General features: G+C 46.1%; 2 protein-coding genes and 1 long non-coding RNA gene across 3 annotated transcripts in view; all 3 read right to left on the bottom strand.

Moving 5' to 3' along the window:
• Positions 1-17,505, bottom strand: part of LOC119173547 (gonadotropin-releasing hormone receptor) — a 310,701-nt gene that overhangs the window by 146,515 nt on the left and 146,681 nt on the right. The gene's annotated exons all lie outside the window — the stretch shown is intronic.
• On the bottom strand, positions 913-2,688 carry LOC142804238 (uncharacterized). Its single transcript, XR_012894533.1, has 3 exons — positions 2,617-2,688; positions 1,827-2,084; positions 913-1,151 (listed from the first exon to the last, which is right to left on the bottom strand). It is a non-coding gene; the product is annotated as an uncharacterized LOC142804238 (long non-coding RNA).
• LOC142804237 (uncharacterized) lies at positions 3,984-10,449 on the bottom strand. Its single transcript, XM_075890964.1, has 2 exons — positions 7,897-10,449; positions 3,984-6,264 (listed from the first exon to the last, which is right to left on the bottom strand). Exons 1-2 carry the CDS (start codon positions 9,291-9,293, stop codon positions 5,232-5,234), a joined length of 2,430 nt encoding a protein of 809 aa, XP_075747079.1. The 5' UTR covers positions 9,294-10,449; the 3' UTR covers positions 3,984-5,231.

The raw sequence follows: 17,505 nt of genomic DNA, 5'->3' as shown, positions 1-17,505 counted from the left end.
ATCTTCTTCCTTCCAAATAAAATAATCCACATAGATTCACTTCCCAGAGCTTATACACTTATGGCATCATTGGTGCTATACAAATGAGTGTACACTGAAGAATTACATCGACTAAGTACATGATTACTGCATCCATGGCTTTACTTCTTGTACTACAAAGAATGCAAACACAGTTACCATTGGCGACCATGGATGCTGTGATTTCTGGCATGTAAATGTAGAGGCACGCAGGCACTTAACACACATGTTAAAACTTCAGCTCAAAAATATTTGCCCACTAACACTACAGCAGCCTTTAAATTAGTGTCATAGTTAGGTATCTTCCATGCAAAATTTAAATAATTTCGAATGCAAGCAAATGAACTGCTGAAAAATGCACTGCTAAGAAGTTAAGCAGCAGCTGCTCCTGACATCACAATGTGCTCTTTCTGCTGTTGTAAACTTTGAGCAGGAGAACAGTCACTGGCAGTCCCTTTATACTTGTTGGTCTTCTGTGCTCTGTTCTTGATACACTGTACATGACCGTGGAGCACCAAACCCCTTGTTACTGCTAGAACTTAGAAAAATACAGATCATTGTTACAACCATGCTACATGCAAGAGTGTTTAGTTGTCAATTATGTGCTCATATTTACAGATATTGTATTTTCAGAAGCCAATGACAAGCCTCAACACGCACACACACAAACAGTGAAGACTGAAAACATATTTAATATGATACAAGAGCCAAACTACAATGTTATAGATGAAGGCATGAAACTTCTGCCAGACATAAAAAGCCAATAAAGTTTCTTCTATTTTGACTTTACCCTAGGTGCGAGAAGCAGAGCACAATTAAGTTCACTAAGAAACACAAGTTAGAGTGCATTACAACACAACAGACAATGTTCATAACTTTAAGGCTGTCTAACATAGCCAGCTCACCGTACTGCGTATAGGAGCAAACGGGCAGTCTAGAAGACACAAAGAACTTGTGGATTATGAGTGTGCTTGTTGCTGACATCTATTATTCTAAATGAAGAAAACCTTTCAAAAATGCACTTCATCAGGGGAAATAATCATACGCAACAAACACAACGGGCTCCTACAGGTGCCACCAACACTCACCATTATTGTTGATACCAGTGTCTTGCCGGATGGATATGCTGCGTCCTGCACAGAACACCAAAGGAGCGCTCCATGACTTGGATTGCACGTGTGCTAGCTGCATCGCTCTGCTGCTGAAATAGGCTAGCCACAGGCAGAGAAATGAGAAGCCATGGCTTTGAAACACACTGAACGTCACCTTTAGAGATCAATAATGCATACTTAGGTCAGGTAAAATTTGTAGAAGAATATATAACACTATGCAATCGTGGTGAACATGTTCGGCTGAAACACAAGCAACAGCACAGAGAGAGAAAAAGCTACATTAGGTAAAAGATGCAGTTACTGGCTCTATGTCATCTGAGGCTTCTTCAATAGGTCTTTCTCCTTGCAAGTTGTGAACAGCCAGGCAATTTTCCCCCACTTGCTATTTCTTTCCAGAGCACTTGATCCACAGAGGGAGTGACAAGTTCGAGAGCTCAATAAGGAATCAAAGTATTTGTGCTCGTTTCAAAGCACAAGCTTTTGAGTCTCAGATTATTGGAGTTTCATTCATAAGCTGCAGGTTTTCAGCTTTAAACATTCTCAATTATCTTGCAATTTAGTTCTATAATGTTGAGTAAGAACTATGTGTAAGAATATTACAGGTATCCACTGAAAGCAACCATGCTTGGGTTTTCAATTTGTGCTGTGCACAGTAAGTGGTGTTCACGTAATCGTATGTATTAAAGAAAAACTAACCTTGCAGCCCGCCGTTAGGCAGTTTTGTGCCCTCGAAGCTACCAAGCAGATCGCAGTCCTTCCAGATGAGGCTGCCATGCATGCTTCCACGCCACATCCTTGGAATGATAACAGTCCCGGCAGTGACATAGGCTTGCATAGTTAGGGAGAACGTGTCCTTCCTATTTTTGTACAGGTGCTCCAAGTAATGATGAGGATTGATGTGCCAGAATGTGCAACCGATGCATCACAGGACCTTAACAAACCAATCTCTGCGATCTGTGAAGAGCCAAAAACGAGATATTTAAAAACATTCATTAAAAGCACTCACTTCTAATACTTATTTGAGGAAGCTATCACTTCGTTAAAGTGACCAAAATCTGCTATAATCACTTTGAAATAAACTGAAGCCTCATGTAAAATTTACGTACCGCAATATATATGTCCTAGTGAAGTATAGTACTACCACAGTGGTAATCGTCTAAAGAACTAATTTTCCAAAATAACTAAATTTTTTAAGTGCAACCTGGCTCCTGAAAAATAAATTCACATTAATTTCCAACTATCAAACGTGGTCAGTCGACAGGCCCTACCTCACAATCAAACAAGAGCTCACTTGTATCAAATCACAAAAAACTTTTTATGTATTTGCTCCATAACATATGTATGTATATAACAGTAGTAGTAAATTTTTCATGCTTCAACTTACCATAGAGAAACATTACATCTGATGGGCTAAAAAACTTGCACACGTTATAGAACTGCGTGATTTATAGTACCGGTGAAATTTAGTTCTGCAAGGTGAACTCACCGATGGCAGCATTTAGTAGCCGTCGGTGTCATGAGGAACCAAGTACGGCCAACAGGCAAAGGGCATCCGCAGACTGGAAGCTGCCAATGACAGCAATGATTACGGTATTTTTTTTTTCTCGCGGTGCTTCCTTGTTTGATTTTTGGATTCCTTGTTTGATTTGTCGCGGTGCTTCCTTTTTTTTCTTTTTTTTAGATATTGTGTAAGCGTTGTCATTTACACGTTGTTCTCGAGTGTTGTACGCATGTACTGAATGTGATTGGTTTTTCACGTTTCAATTGTATTTTTTGTCTTCTATACCCACTCCCCTCTATAATGCTGTATGCCCTGAGGGTACAATAAATAAATATATAAAATAAAAAAATGAAGGGCTGGCCAGGCATGCACGTCCATTGATAAAGTGTAAGAACTGGCCATGACCGGCTGTTGTCAAGGCTCTAGTGCCGTGCAAAACGATGGCCAGGCGAACTCGGAAACCTGTAGTTAGGCGATATTGGCCTACAACTTCATCCAAAGCAAAGCACCGGTGAAAACTTTGCTTTTTATGGGGGCCGAAGGGAAGCTTGACGTTCACGGGCTCTGGCTGCCACATAGAACTCTCAAGTTGTTACCGAAGAACAGCCTAGGCGCGCTTCCAAAGTAACACGATCCACAACAGAATGTAGCATCTCGCAGCTTTGGTTGATCACATCACAGCGCTAGGTCTGGGGGCCGGAGGGAAGCTTGACGTTCACGGGCTCTCGCTGCCACATAGAACTCTCAAGTTGTTACCGAAGAACAGTCTAGGCGCGCTTCCAAAGTAACACGATCCACAACAGAATGTAGCATCTCGCAGTTTTGGTTGATCACATCACAGCGCTAGGACTATGGTTATCACAAAAAGGAGAAGTGACGACTTAATAAACAAAAGCGCCAAGCTTCCCCACCACAACTTTGCAGGGCAAAACAGTTATCAACGCTGTCTTTCAATTTTTGGTCACACGAGCACAGCTTGTTCACAAGTCTTGGAACGTCAACGCAGCACCACTGTTTACAACGAACATCGTTTCACTCCCGAACAGTACATTGCTCTCAAGTAAATAGAAGCGTACGGGCTAACTAGTGGCGAAGCAAGAACCGAGCGCGTAGTTCATACGTTTCCGTACGTACTTGGGGTCACTCAAGTAACGCGTCAAAACTCTGTCAATCCGATATGTCTCACAGCACCCAACTGAGAGACTGGAAAGTCAAGCGAACGAGCTGTTACCGGCACACAAACACACATTGCAGGCTTCTCGAGTGCTAGTTGCCGTTGTTGTGACTGGGGGAATTTGTCGGGCCTTGAGCCATCCAAGGGTCAGGGCGAAGACGGGCCGAGGAGCCGGAGCTGATAACTTGAACGATTTATTTACACTATTTTACATGATGTTGAAGGTAGCGTGTTACATGGAGTAAGCATCATACTAGATGATGGAAGGAAGCTCTCTCTCCGAGCGTCTTGCGCTCGCGTTTTTATGCCCCCGAAGAGAGAAAGTCACACCGCCTCCTTCCCAACCCAGGAAGGGAGGAGAGGCCCGCCCAGTTCGCTGCCCGGCGAGGGTGTAACACACACAATACACGACACCACTGGCACAGTGCGAGAACGGGGAGTCGGACGCGCCGAGATGACTCCTCGAGGAAACATCGCTCGGGAAAGGCGCCATGGAACGTGAGGAATGTCCCCGAAGATGAATACAAAGCGCTCGGCTCATTGTCCGCTGAATGTTGACGACCCAAGCAATGACCACTCCTTCTAGGCAGCCCAGACAGCGAACAGCCCCCCCCCCCGGTAATCTGTCGGTCGTGCGTGCCCAAAGGGCTTTTTGGCAAGACGAGCCGACGACTCCAAGGAATTCGCAGTACTACTGCTGTGTTGTTGCCGATTCCGGACGTCTCAGGACGCGCTGCGAAGCCGGAACCATTCCACGCGTCCAAGCGGCGCCCAGACATGGGGGCCGATCACAACAGCTCGTCCGCCGCCGGGAAAAAGGACTCGTAGATGGGCAGCCCAACGCTGCACCTTGAAGAGGCCTGGCAGCGCAGCAGCTCTGGAACGGCTGCGGCTCAGGTTTTCTCTCTCGCTCAAGTGGGGTCAGCAGGTCCGTAAGTAGCACTCTCCGTCAAAGGGGCCCCCGCAGGTCGAAGGCTGGGACTGACATTAGTGATCAAATCCGCACAGTACCCAAGCAGCGACAAGGCGGTACACCACCCCTCCCGAGATATGCCAGGCTACTGAACTCTTAGCCCGTTGTCGGCATAAAAGCAGCCACACTAGAACGTTGCCTGGAACGTCCCCAAACAAAGCAATATGGCAACGCTCCTAAAGTTTTGAAGAATTTACCTTAAATAAATTGCACTCAAGCCGCAAGTCGCATAGCCTTGAGGCAAATGGCGAGTGAGAAGTGAGAAGGTCGGGAAACTCAACTAACAAATTATATCCCTTTCTCATCGTCTGGCCGTGGCAGGCAGACTAAGTAACAGGTTCACCATGCAGTAAAGGTTAAAAAAAAATCCAAAACGAAAAGATACACGGAATGACATAACAAAAATAAAAAACCCGGGCTGTCGTAACTCAATCGGATTGCGCTTGCTCCTTATCACAGGAAGCCTCGGCTGAGAGCATCAGCATTTCCATTATCCCGCCCCTTTTTGTAGCGGATCTCAAAATTATGTTCTTGCAGTGCCAAACTCCATCTCAGTAGGCGGCCATTTTTAGGCGACATATTCCGAAGCCATGACAAGGGACAGTGATCTGTCTCGACAAGAAAGGGCGAGCCGGCCAAGTAGCACCGAAGCTTGTAAATAGCCCACACTAAGCATGCACACTCTTTCTCTGAGGTGCTATAAGCCTCCTCACGTGTGGAAAGCTTACGACTAATGAAAAGCACGGGGTGCTCCTCTCTACTTTCATCTCGCTGACTCAGAACAGCCCCAAGACCCCTTTCACTAGCGTCGCACTGAAGTACAAAAGGTCGGTTATAATCCGGAGCTCGTAAAATCGGTTGAGACGTCAGTGCTGCTTTCAAAGCCTGGAACGAACTTTCCCTTAACTCGTCCCACTGGACTTTAACGGGCTCTCCCTTCCTTAAACTGTCGGTCAGAGGACTGGCGATCTGTGAATATTTGGGGATATAGTGTTGGTAATATCCAGTGAGGCCTAGAAAGGCCCTGATATCAGTTTTAGTGACAGGTCGGGGATAGTTCTCGATGGCGGCAAGTTTTACCTCGTGGGGCCGCCGGCATCCTCGCCCAACAATGTGCCCCAGATACTCTACTTCCGCCTGTCCCAATTGACACTTTTCTGCTTTAACAGTGAGGCCCGCGTTCCTTAAGCGCGTCAAGACGTCCCGCAAGTGGCTCAGGTGTTTTTCCCAGCTGTCCGAAAACACTGCAATATCATCTAGATAAGGAACAGCGTAGTTCTCTGCTCCCGCCAGCACACGATCCATGAGCCGTGAAAAGCAAAAGGGCGCGTTTTTGAGCCCAAAACTCATGACCAGGGGTCGGAAAGTGCCCAAGGGGGAGATAAACGCTGCGTATTTACTGGCTCGTTCGGTCATAGGCACCTGCCAGTAGCCGCGTGTGAGGTCTAGCGTGGAGACGTACTGAGCCCTGCTAACAGTTTCCACTCTCTCCTCTACGTTGGGAATAGGGTACAGCTGGTCTCGCGTGACGGCATTCAGTTTCCGATAATCGATGCAGGGTCTCGGTTCCTTCCCGGGTGCTTCCACCAGTATTAGAGGGGAGGTGTACTCACTCTCCGACGGGACGATGACACCAATTTCCAACATTCTTTGAATCTCGCGTGCGAGAATTTCCCTTTGCCTGGGTGACACGCGATAAGGCCGTGAAAGAATGGGTTCATTAGAAGTTAGTTCAATGTCGTGCTCAACTAAATCGGTTCTTCCTGGCCGGTCGACGAAAACTCCCTCAAACTCGCGCAGTAGGTTCTCCAGTTCTCTTTTCTGTTCTGCATTCAAATTCGAGTTACTGGTGACCGTGTCTAGCAAGATGTCGAGGGACTGAGAATCAGAAGCCTGCCCGGGAAAAGGAAAATCTGTCTCTAATTCTTCCGGAACGTTAAGCGCGAGTTGAACTACTGCTGACCGCTGGTGGTAAGGTTTCATCAAGTTTGAATGGTAAATCTTTACCTCTTTCCGCCTTCCCGGTAGTTTGACCACATAATTGGTGTCCGACAACTTCTGCATAACCTTCGCAGGGCCCTCCCACTGAACCGCGAGCTTGTTCGCTTTAGATGATGCTAAAAGCATCACCTGATCTCCTTCTGAAAACGAACGTTGACGTGCGTTCTTATCGTACAGACGTTTTGCTTTAAGCTGCGCCATTGTCATGTTCGCCTCAACGAGTTCTCTACAGGTCTGAAGTCGCCCGAGTAAGCCCAACACATACTCGATCACAGTGGGATCCTCACCCCTCCCTTCCCAAGATTCTCGCAGCATGCGAAGTGGGGTCCTTAGAGATCTCCCATATACTAGCTCAGCGGGACTAAAGCCGGTGGCCTCGTGCGGCACAGACCTCAGGGCAAACATGGTGGCTGGCAAGCATGCTTCCCAATCTTTCCGATTCTCGTAGCACAATGCCCGTAATACCCTTTTGAGAACCGAGTGCCATGCTTCTACTGAATTGCTCTGAGGATGTCTGACGGAACTGTGTATTATCCTAATGCCACACCTCTCCAAGAATGTGGTAGTTAGTGCGCTAGTAAACACACTGCCCTGGTCGCTCTGTAACTCTGACGGGAAGCCTACTCTCGAAAACACTGAAAGCAAAGCATCCACTATTTCTACAGATGACTGCTCCTTCAAGGGAACCGCCTCCGGGAATTTTGTGGCAGGACATATCAAGGTTAAGATGTAGCGGTACCCTGACTTTGTCACAGGCAGGGGGCCCACAACGTCCACGACAAGGCGGCGGAAAGGTTCACTAATGAGTGGCACCAACTTTAAGGGCGCTTTCTGCTGGTCGTGTGCTTTGCCTATTCTTTGGCACACATCGCAGGATTGCACATACCTCTCGGTATCCTTGAAACAATTGGGCCAATAAAACTCCCTAAGTAGACGAGTCTTCGTTTTCTTTTTGCCAAGATGGCCCGACCACCCGCCACCGTGACACAGCTCCAGTACTTTGGCTCGGTATTTCTGTGGAACCACTAATTGATCATAGTGCACCCCCTTCGAGTCTTTGTACTGACGGTACAAAATTCCGGCGCGGCGGTGCAAAAAGACGTTCTTCCGCGCCAACCCCTCCTCCACCATATCGCTCAACTTTTGCAGCGTTTTATCCTCGGCCTGTTCCGCAGCGATAACCTCCGGGCTTACTTTCGATAGCTCCAAGAACCCGCCCATGCAAGGTAGCACGGAAAGAAGGTTAACTTCCTCGCTGGCCTCACTGGAACTCTTAAAGCTGCTTTCGCCATCGCTCGGGACGTTCTCCTGATTCGCGTCTGCCCTTGTTTCGTCGGGGGCCTGTGCCTCTCTATTTTGGGAACTGCCGAGCTCCTTTGCGATCTCCTTTGCCTTAGACCGCGTTAGAGCATGTACAGTGTGTTCTCCAAAGCTCAGACCTTTCTTTCTTAACAGGTCCTCCGAGTGGTTAGAAAAAAGGTAACCGTACTGCTTCGGCAAACTTTGTGACACGGCAGCCTCTGTTTCCAGTTCTCCGAAGGGACCCTTGATGAGGACTTTGGCCACTGGCAGACACACACTGTCTTCCTGCGCTACCTGTCTGATCCACGCGCAGTCTCCGGTGAACCCATCCGCGGGCACGTAAGATGGGTGTATTACATCCATAGTGGCCGCAGAATCGCGTAGAACCCGGCAATTTTGCCCATTGACAGTCATCTCTCTTAAGTACGGTTCAAGTAACCTCATGTTCTCATCAGTATGGTTAAAAAGGGAGAAAACGAGTTTTTCCTTACGGCAACCCACTGCTAAGTGCCCCGGTTCATTACATCGATAGCACACAATGGGTTTCTTTGCCTCAAATGCTCTGTCGCGATTCTTATCCTGTTCTTTCTCTTTGCCAGCGCGTCCACTCATGGTCGATTCCCCGTGCGTGTCTTTTTCATTCGTCCCTCCTGGTGCAATAGGGGCATAACTGTTGCGCTCAGACTGCTTAGAATTCTCACGGTATGGTTTCTTTGCGGGTTTGTTGCGCTCTCTTATTTCCTCACGCCTCATGGTGTACTCTTCAGCCAGTTCTGCGGTACGCTCCAAATTCTTTTCCCCGGGCTGATCTAATACCCATAAGCGTGCTTCGTCACTTAGAACGTTCAGGAATTGCTCCGTGCAAATCAACTCGACTACCTTGTCATGGTCTCCACAAGCTCCCTCGCCCTTAAGCCACTCGGTGAGATTGCACCTCAGACTGTATGCAAAATCGGCAAATGATTCACTGCTACGTTTGCTACTATTTCTGAAACGTCGTCGGAAAGCTTCAGCAGACAGCCGATACCTCTTTAGTAGCGCACGCTTTACAATATCGTAGTCATTCGCCTCATCTCGCGGCAAACGAGCCAGTACATCCGCTGCCTCGCATGGAAGCACGGTCAAGAGCATTTGTGCCCATAACTCACGCTCAAACTTGCCTTCGCAACTTCTCTCAAAATTGACCAAAAATAACCCGATATCCTCTCCCATCTTAAAAGGATTCAGGAGGTCTTTTATTTTTGGTGCCTTGCTTACTGGAGCATTGAGTGTTGCGCCTCCTGAGGTAGTTGCCCGAGCTATTTCTAAGTCTAGGCGCTTCTTATCCAGTTCGTGCTTGCGCTCGCGCTCGCGCACGCGTTCCTGCTCTTCTTTATGGCGCTCGCGCTCCTGATCTTCCCTTTTTTTTTTATATCCTCCCACAACTCCACGATCTCCTCGTCATCTCTGCTTGCCTCCATAGCCCTGATGACTTCCGCCTTTTTAAGATGTTTCCCGCAATCAATCCCGAATTCCCCGCATATCACGTCTAGGTCCGATCTGTGCAACTTTCTCCAAGCCATGGCTGCTACTTTTCTGCCGACAAGTTTCTCAAGGGAAAGCGTTGAAGCAAGGTTCCCGTGAACAGGCTTCCAACACTCTTGTTACCAGGAAGAACTAATTTAAGCCTGGCAACTCTCAAGGAGAAAAGGTCGTGCACTCACCAAGCCGGAGTCGAATTCCTGCGCAGATCATCTCACCGCTGCCATCCCTGTTGTGACTGGGGGAATTTGTCGGGCCTTGAGCCATCCAAGGGTCAGGGCGAAGACGGGCCGAGGAGCCGGAGCTGATAACTTGAACGATTTATTTACACTATTTTACATGATGTTGAAGGTAGCGTGTTACATGGAGTAAGCATCATACTAGATGATGGAAGGAAGCTCTCTCTCCGAGCGTCTTGCGCTCGCGTTTTTATGCCCCCGAAGAGAGAAAGTCACACCGCCTCCTTCCCAACCCAGGAAGGGAGGAGAGGCCCGCCCAGTTCGCTGCCCGGCGAGGGTGTAACACACACAATACACGACACCACTGGCACAGTGCGAGAACGGGGAGTCGGACGCGCCGAGATGACTCCTCGAGGAAACATCGCTCGGGAAAGGCGCCATGGAACGTGAGGAATGTCCCCGAAGATGAATACAAAGCGCTCGGCTCATTGTCCGCTGAATGTTGACGACCCAAGCAATGACCACTCCTTCTAGGCAGCCCAGACAGCGAACAGCCCCCCCCCCCGGTAATCTGTCGGTCGTGCGTGCCCAAAGGGCTTTTTGGCAAGACGAGCCGACGACTCCAAGGAATTCGCAGTACTACTGCTGTGTTGTTGCCGATTCCGGACGTCTCAGGACGCGCTGCGAAGCCGGAACCATTCCACGCGTCCAAGCGGCGCCCAGACATGGGGGCCGATCACAACACCGTCGATACATCGACGCCGATCCCCGCTGGATAACCACACCGACGCACAGGCTTCGCTGCGCTTCACCGTACACCACTGTACTGTCGCAGCTTCCCGCACTGCTTACACGCACCGAAAGAGCTGCTGTAATCACAACACATCCGGTCAAATGCTGAAGTAACTCATGCGAGAAGCATTTGCTGAAAGTCGCACCGACCGATATGCTGTTTACGACGCCATGTTGTTTTCGACAACTGCACCGCACGTAAGAGAGCTCTTAGAAAGTACTTGCACTATTGTCACGGCGTAAAAAAAAAATTTCTCTTATGTGCGAGGGGGGTGATACGACGAACAGGACAGGCGTGCCAGATGAAAGAAGTGTTTTGGCAACGTCACGGAGTGAGCTGATGTAGAGGGTATTGCTTCACAACCAATCACAAGCTGTGCCTGTCGGCCAAGCCGTCGTCTGCTCGCGTTTGTCGTCTGCTTCGATTAGAGCATGCGACAGGGGATTCGCATTTGCAACGCTATTATTCTCAGGTCAAGTGGTCGCTGCGTCGCACAAAATACATGTCAGTGGCTCGCTCTACCTTTGAATGATGTTCGTGCGCCAAGTTAAATGGCTGGTAATTGACGCAGGGATGAATTCAGCCAAGGTTTGCTCCAGAATCATGAGGAATTGCATATTTTCGGTGTCATACAATGTTACTAGGGTCATTTCATTCCGATGGCTTGCCATATTATCACGGTCCATATCGGTGTCTGAACAGTGAGGGTGAAGATGCATGATTTGTTTGTAGTTCCTTGCGTAATCACGCGCACCCCTAATACGCTTTGGTTTACAAAGTACGCTTTGTTCGAGATCGTCCCAAAGTGTATCGACAGCTGTATTTCAGAGATCGCAACCATTGATCAGTTATAGCCAATGAAAGTACACTAGAGCACAAACTTTATGAACCACTTACTGAAAACTTCCTCTCATTTTTATTTCCAATAGCGTACAACGAATGTGCTCCCATTAACCTCTTTGGTGGTAATTTCCACCAATGAGGCAAGGATCTCGAGTCGCACTTTTAATTGGATGAGATGGGGCGCAACACAACAACATAACAGATAAGGTTGATCCTATGCCATGCCGCGTTCGAATACACCGACCGTTCACGTATCACACTGGTTTTCATCCAACCACAAATCTTTACATGCGTAGTTTTATGCCATTGACGCCCAATAGAATTCTTCAATTACTGCGACTTCAAACTTATTGGACGATGGTGGTTGTCAACACCATCCACTGCGTACAGGGGAAACAACACGCGAAGCTCAAAGCACCGAAAGAATTAAAAACTCACCAGCAGTCATCAGGCAGCCCTTAATGAACGTGATTTTACTCAAAACCAGCCAGGGCACCAAAGTATACCGCCGCGGCAGCAGGTTCTAAGTAGCCACATTGTTCCTAAGAGTGGTCCGGACCACTTTTAGGATTTTATTTCAGCAATGCTGTTTTTACGCACAATTTCGCTTCGTGAATCCACTTACGAGCACTTTTCGGTGACGTAAGCAAATATAGCAACTGCATCACCATCGCTGACATGTTCCCGGGCAGTCACAGCGCGCTTTATTTACAGCAGCCGATGTGACAACGATGGCCTCTTACGACGTTTTTTCGTTTCGTGAATCGACTTACGCAACAAAATTTCTCTTGCCCAAAAATTTTTTCGTAAGTGAGTTTTGTGAATCCGGCCCCTGTTCTGTGGAACCACTCTTACACTACACATTAGCCTATTCAGAGACCATAAAAAGTGGTATAGTGATTTGTGATGTGTTATAACTATCTACAGAGACTGGATTATAAGCAAATGTCTATTTTGTTCCTTGCGTTCTTATCATGCCATTTTGATATATGAGTATGACTTAGAGGTTAAGAAAGGCTTTTATGGTGTGTTTATAGTGCCTAAAAATACCTATTTTCCCAATGAGAGCCTATGTGAGCAATATTCAAGCCAAAATTTTGTTTTCGAGCATGGTGTGAAATCGTTATTCATGTAAAAAGCGAACATTGATATTTTCAAACATATAAGGTTCAATGAAGACAAAGCTGACATGCCGCGAGTGATTGGACGAGGAGCATGAGGAGTGCAAAAGACGCTATTTCTGCAGCCCTATAAGTTGAAGAACGTCTCATCGTCTGCAGCGAAAGAAGAAGATATATTTGAAGATTGGTAAGGAAATAAAAGTGACGTCTATGGCCGAGGACGTGGCGACCGCCTTCTACAGACAGCTGTCCAGTGCCCTGAAGGTACTGGAAAACCGCCCTGAAAACCGAGGTTTCGCGGTGGGAAAGGAAGAGCACGTTTTTCTGGGCAGCCACGGGTAGCTGGACAATGGATGAAAAACCATGGAGGACCGCTCATGAAATGCTCTTGTTAATTCAATGGCGGTGAAAGTAGCCAAATCCTTATACTTTATACTTCGAAGCCTGAGACAGGCGCCGGCATGTTTACAATGAACGGTTACAATGAGCACATTCAGCATACATTAACAATATGCCTGAATGCACTTGTTTCGTATGAGATCGCTTGTCATATGTCTTTAAGCGACAAATATGAAAAAAGACAGAACATGGCTTCAAGGTTTGTCCTGAACCATTACTAAAAAACGGCAGCTGTAACAACATGAAAGATGAACTAGGATAGGAATTTCTATCATCGCGTCGAATTAAACTACAGTTAAAGCTCCTATGTGAAGCATTTTTTGGTAAAACTCACATTCTAAATTGAATGTATCTAAAACGTCTTCTTGGCGCAAGGGTCTTCTACAGTTAGGTACTCGCTTCCGAGCAGTGCAGCTTCAATGGTCCCTCAGAGACCCGATACTACGCACTACAGTGAGGGCCCTAAACACACGGCTCGTGACGAATATGGTTGTCCCCGTTTCATATTTTTTTCAGTAAGAAGAAGGACCGCTCATGAAATGCTCTTGTTAATTCAATGGCGGCGAAAGTAGCCAAATCGTTATACTTTATACTTCGAAGCCTGAGACAGGCGCCGGCATGCTTACGGCTGGTTATTTTTTCATCCACTTTTCTTTCTTTCTATTTACATTCCATTGGTTCTAATAACTTCCCCTGTACATTCCTTGGCATTACTGTCTGTTAGATCTGATTAATATTGTGTTAAAACACGGAAAAACGAGCCCTTAGGTATACACTTCTTTCCCTTATTTCATTGAACGAGGGTCTCGTTCTGGCAGACTTGGTGTATTTAGGTTGTATAAGAGGGACAATTATTCAGCTGCCCGCTCATAATAAGTTCACGTGCTACGTGACGCCAAACATTTGCATAAGAGTGTTTTCACACTCGTCGTTTGGCTTATAGATGGCGCTGACTGTCACTCCTACATCTAAATTCACATATAAACCCAAAAAAGTGGATGGAGGGAAGGCCGCGGTGGTAGCTCAGTGGTTAGAGCATCGAACTCGTTATTCGAAGGTCGTAGGTTCGTTTCCTGCTCACGGCTGGTTATTTTTTCATCCACTTTTCTTTCTTCTTATTTACATTCCATTGGTTCTAATAACTTCCCCTGTACATTCCTTGGCATTACTGTCTGTTAGATCTCATATATATATATATATATATATATATATATATATATATATATATATATATATATATATATATAGTAGAAGTGTCACTCGACTGCAGTTGCAGTTCACTGTATGTGCTAGGTTCTCGACCCTTCCACTACAGTGATATAAGCTGGTGCCAAGAGCGGCTAGTCGCAGCCAGCCACCCCTGACTCCTGACGCCGCGTAATTGCATTCGCTTGGTGCTCGGGGGCTGCAACGGCGGCCGAAGAGGAGTGGTTAATTGCCCGTTTTCGCATCGTGCCGAGATGAGCGAGATGCGCGTTTGATGACGCGCTCTTCCGGCGAGTCTCGCATTTTCTTCTGCGAGTTCACCTATCTTCCCTCGTGCTTTCAGCGTCGGAGATGCTGCCCCGGCCAGACCGGGATGGACGGCGGTGGCACAGCTTCAATTACCGACGCAACCGTACCCACTTGCCGGTCTGTTGCGCGTAATTCCCACACTACTCGCCGAGCATTGGTCCTTGCACCTATCCCAAAAGGCGTGAGGCGCTGCTACTCCCAGTCGGTCCGCACGCTACAACGAATGTCAAGACGTGATGCAACAAGCCATGATGAAGATACTTATAAGCTGCTCTCGTGTAACACTTCCGCGTGATTCTTTGCCTGATACGTTGAATGTAATCAATGCAGCCAGCGTAGAAAGGCGGCACATCATCGCTGTTACGTGCCGTGTGCTCTTGACGATCCATGCAATGCCTAATCAAGAACAACTTTGTTCACTCGATAATACACTTTTTCTAGAGTGTGCACATGTTTTCAAAGTTGATAGCAGTGAAATATCTGATAGTAAACTGAAGTGTGCAGCGGAATACCCAAGCAGGCGTATAAGATAGGAATACCTTATTTCATTTATTCACCCATAATTTGTTTTCTTCTGGACAATGGATAACTACGTTAGCGTAGCCGAACCTCTCAATTGATATAGTTGTAATCCAATAAAAAGACACTCTCATCTTTTGGTTTTATAAACCGCCCTATTAATAAATTAAAAAAACTGCTTCAAGATCAATCTGACACGGTTGTCAAAAAGATCTTTGAAATATAACAAAAAACGCTCCTTGAACTACAAATGCTAAAGCACAGCTTATTTGAGCAAGCCGCAACTATCAAAAGCTTTACAAACATTGGTATAAGGAGAAGAAGGGGCCGGGGCGTAGAGACGAGGTTCTTTTTTTTTTTCGTCCGTATAGTGTGCGAGAGGTGTTTAGCGGAAGTGTTTAGTACGGAAGTGTTTAGGGTACGGAAGTGTTGTTGCAAGTGTTTAGCGGAAGTGTTTAGCGCTTCTCTGAAGAATGACGAAAAATAGCATATAGCAAATAGCGGCCTCCTACTAAAAAAAAGTTTATTACTCATGCCGTAGTGGGTATCAGGCAAGTGTGCTTGTAGCACTTGCCCAATGGGTATTTAGGAGAGGCTCTGATAGGCTGATCTTTCAGCTTTCGCTTTGACTGTGCTGCGCCACCCACGCAGGCCTGGCGTTTTTTTATTTTTTTCTCACTTTCTGGCTTGCTTCTGAATACCAATAACTATTCTGACTTTTTTATTTGTTGTAGGTTGCCGATGATCTTCAGCTGAATTTAATCATCAGCTAATTACCCATTTTTTGACGCAATCCGTGGCGCATCCTAGAAGTTCTAGACGCAATCCATGGCACCTTATAGAAGCTCATGGATCTTTTCAATTAATCAATCAACTAATCAATCATTTATTTGCACGAAATGGTAGTTGCAATTAGGGATTATACAGATACAGAGGGAGGTCCCAAGGACAACAGACTGTACAGGGGACCTTCCATAAGGAATGAGTCACAAAAGTATGTATAACACAGCTATATATGAACACAAACTGAACCCTGTAACAAAAGGTTCATAATACTAATAAGATCTGTTAAAAAAAAAGGTAAACAAATGATGATAATGAAATGATTATGCTGAATGCGAGTAAGAACGAAGGTAGAACTTCAATTTGTGGCAATAAGAGATAGTCTCAATATATAATGACTGAGTTACGCAGTTGTGTGGTGGAGAGGTTTGTAGTGAACTTGTCATAAGTAGTTCTGGGTGTCGCTAATAAATAGCTATTGCTAGAAGTGAAACTGGTTGACAATGAGTGAGCATGCTGACTTTTCATGACTCTGGGGAACGGAAGCTTTCCGTTGATAGATTTGTGCATCAGAATTGCGAGTGAGTATTTGTGAAGTTTTCCCACCAACAAAAGGGCGTTAGCGATGATCAATGAACGCTTCTGATGTGTAGCTGCTATGTGTCATGATAAGCATAGCTTCATGTTGAGTGTGCTGCAAGGGTGATAAATGGACCGCATAGGTTTTTCCTTATGACGACATGCAATAATTATTATGCGTATGATTGAAGGCGTTGTAAAAAGAAGCTAGTGTTTCTCATTGAAGCAAATTGCAAACTTCACATGATATTTTAATGGCATAAGCTCCTTTTTTTTGTCAACGTGAGAACACGCTCATGAAATTTGAGGTGTTTATCTATTGTGACACGAAGAAACTAGACATTATTAGTAGAATAGAGTGTGCTGGAAGCAAATGTTAATGATGGAGATCTCAAAAAAAGATTTTGCCTAGATAAAAAAAATGACGAACTTTGATTTTGTAGCATAAATATGTAGTTTATTTTGTTGACAACAGGTAACTATGTTATCCGCGTCGGGGTTAAGTTTACGCAATAATGAATCAATGTTGTTATCCGATCAGAAAATAGTAGTGTCGTCAGCGTAAAGAATACAGTCAGATAATTTTATTCATTTTGAAAGGTGTATAATATATATTAAGAATGAGAGTGGACCTAATATTGATGTCTGCGGTACCCCAATGTTACTCGTTTTGGGGTGCGAGTAAGTGTTAGATATTGATACAATATATTCTCTTTTTTTCAGATAGTTTTGTAACAATTTGAGTACCAGGCCTGTTATACTAGTGCAACCTAATTTAGCCAAATCTGTGTTTTGTACAATTGATTGATTGATATGTTGGGTTTAACGTCCCAAACCATCATATGATTATGAGAGACGCCATAGTGGAGGGCTCCGGAAATTTCGACCACCTGGGGTTTTCTAACGTGCACCCAAATCTGAGCGCACGCGCCTACAACATTTCCGCCTCCATCGGAAATGCAGCCGCTGCAGGCGGGATTCCAACCCGCGACCTGCGGGTCAGCAGCAGAGTACCTCTGCCACTAGACCACCGCGGCAGGGCTTGACTCTAATATGGCCGCTTAAGATGGCCTCTTAAGATGATTCTATGATGACCACATGATCTACGACAGTCGTGACTGTCAAGCGCATGTAATCTGCAGTGAACAAGATGATGTGATGCTTGTGACCAC

This window comes from Rhipicephalus microplus, chromosome 3 (assembly GCF_043290135.1).
Source record: "Rhipicephalus microplus isolate Deutch F79 chromosome 3, USDA_Rmic, whole genome shotgun sequence".
In the NCBI taxonomy this organism is placed as follows: Eukaryota; Metazoa; Arthropoda; class Arachnida; order Ixodida; family Ixodidae; genus Rhipicephalus; species Rhipicephalus microplus.
Note: the sequence above shows the minus strand (reverse complement) of the source record. Positions and strands in the feature narration are given on the sequence as shown.

Excerpts from the sequence above, each read along its gene's own strand:
- LOC142804237 (XM_075890964.1), bottom strand. The coding sequence starts at position 9,293 with ATGGGAGAGGATATCGGGTTATTTTTGGTCAATTTTGAGAGAAGTTGC. Across the intron at positions 6,265-7,896 it reads AGCGATATGGTGGAGGAGGG|AGTGGAAACTGTTAGCAGGG; the intron begins GTTGGCGCGGAA and ends CGTAGAGGAGAG.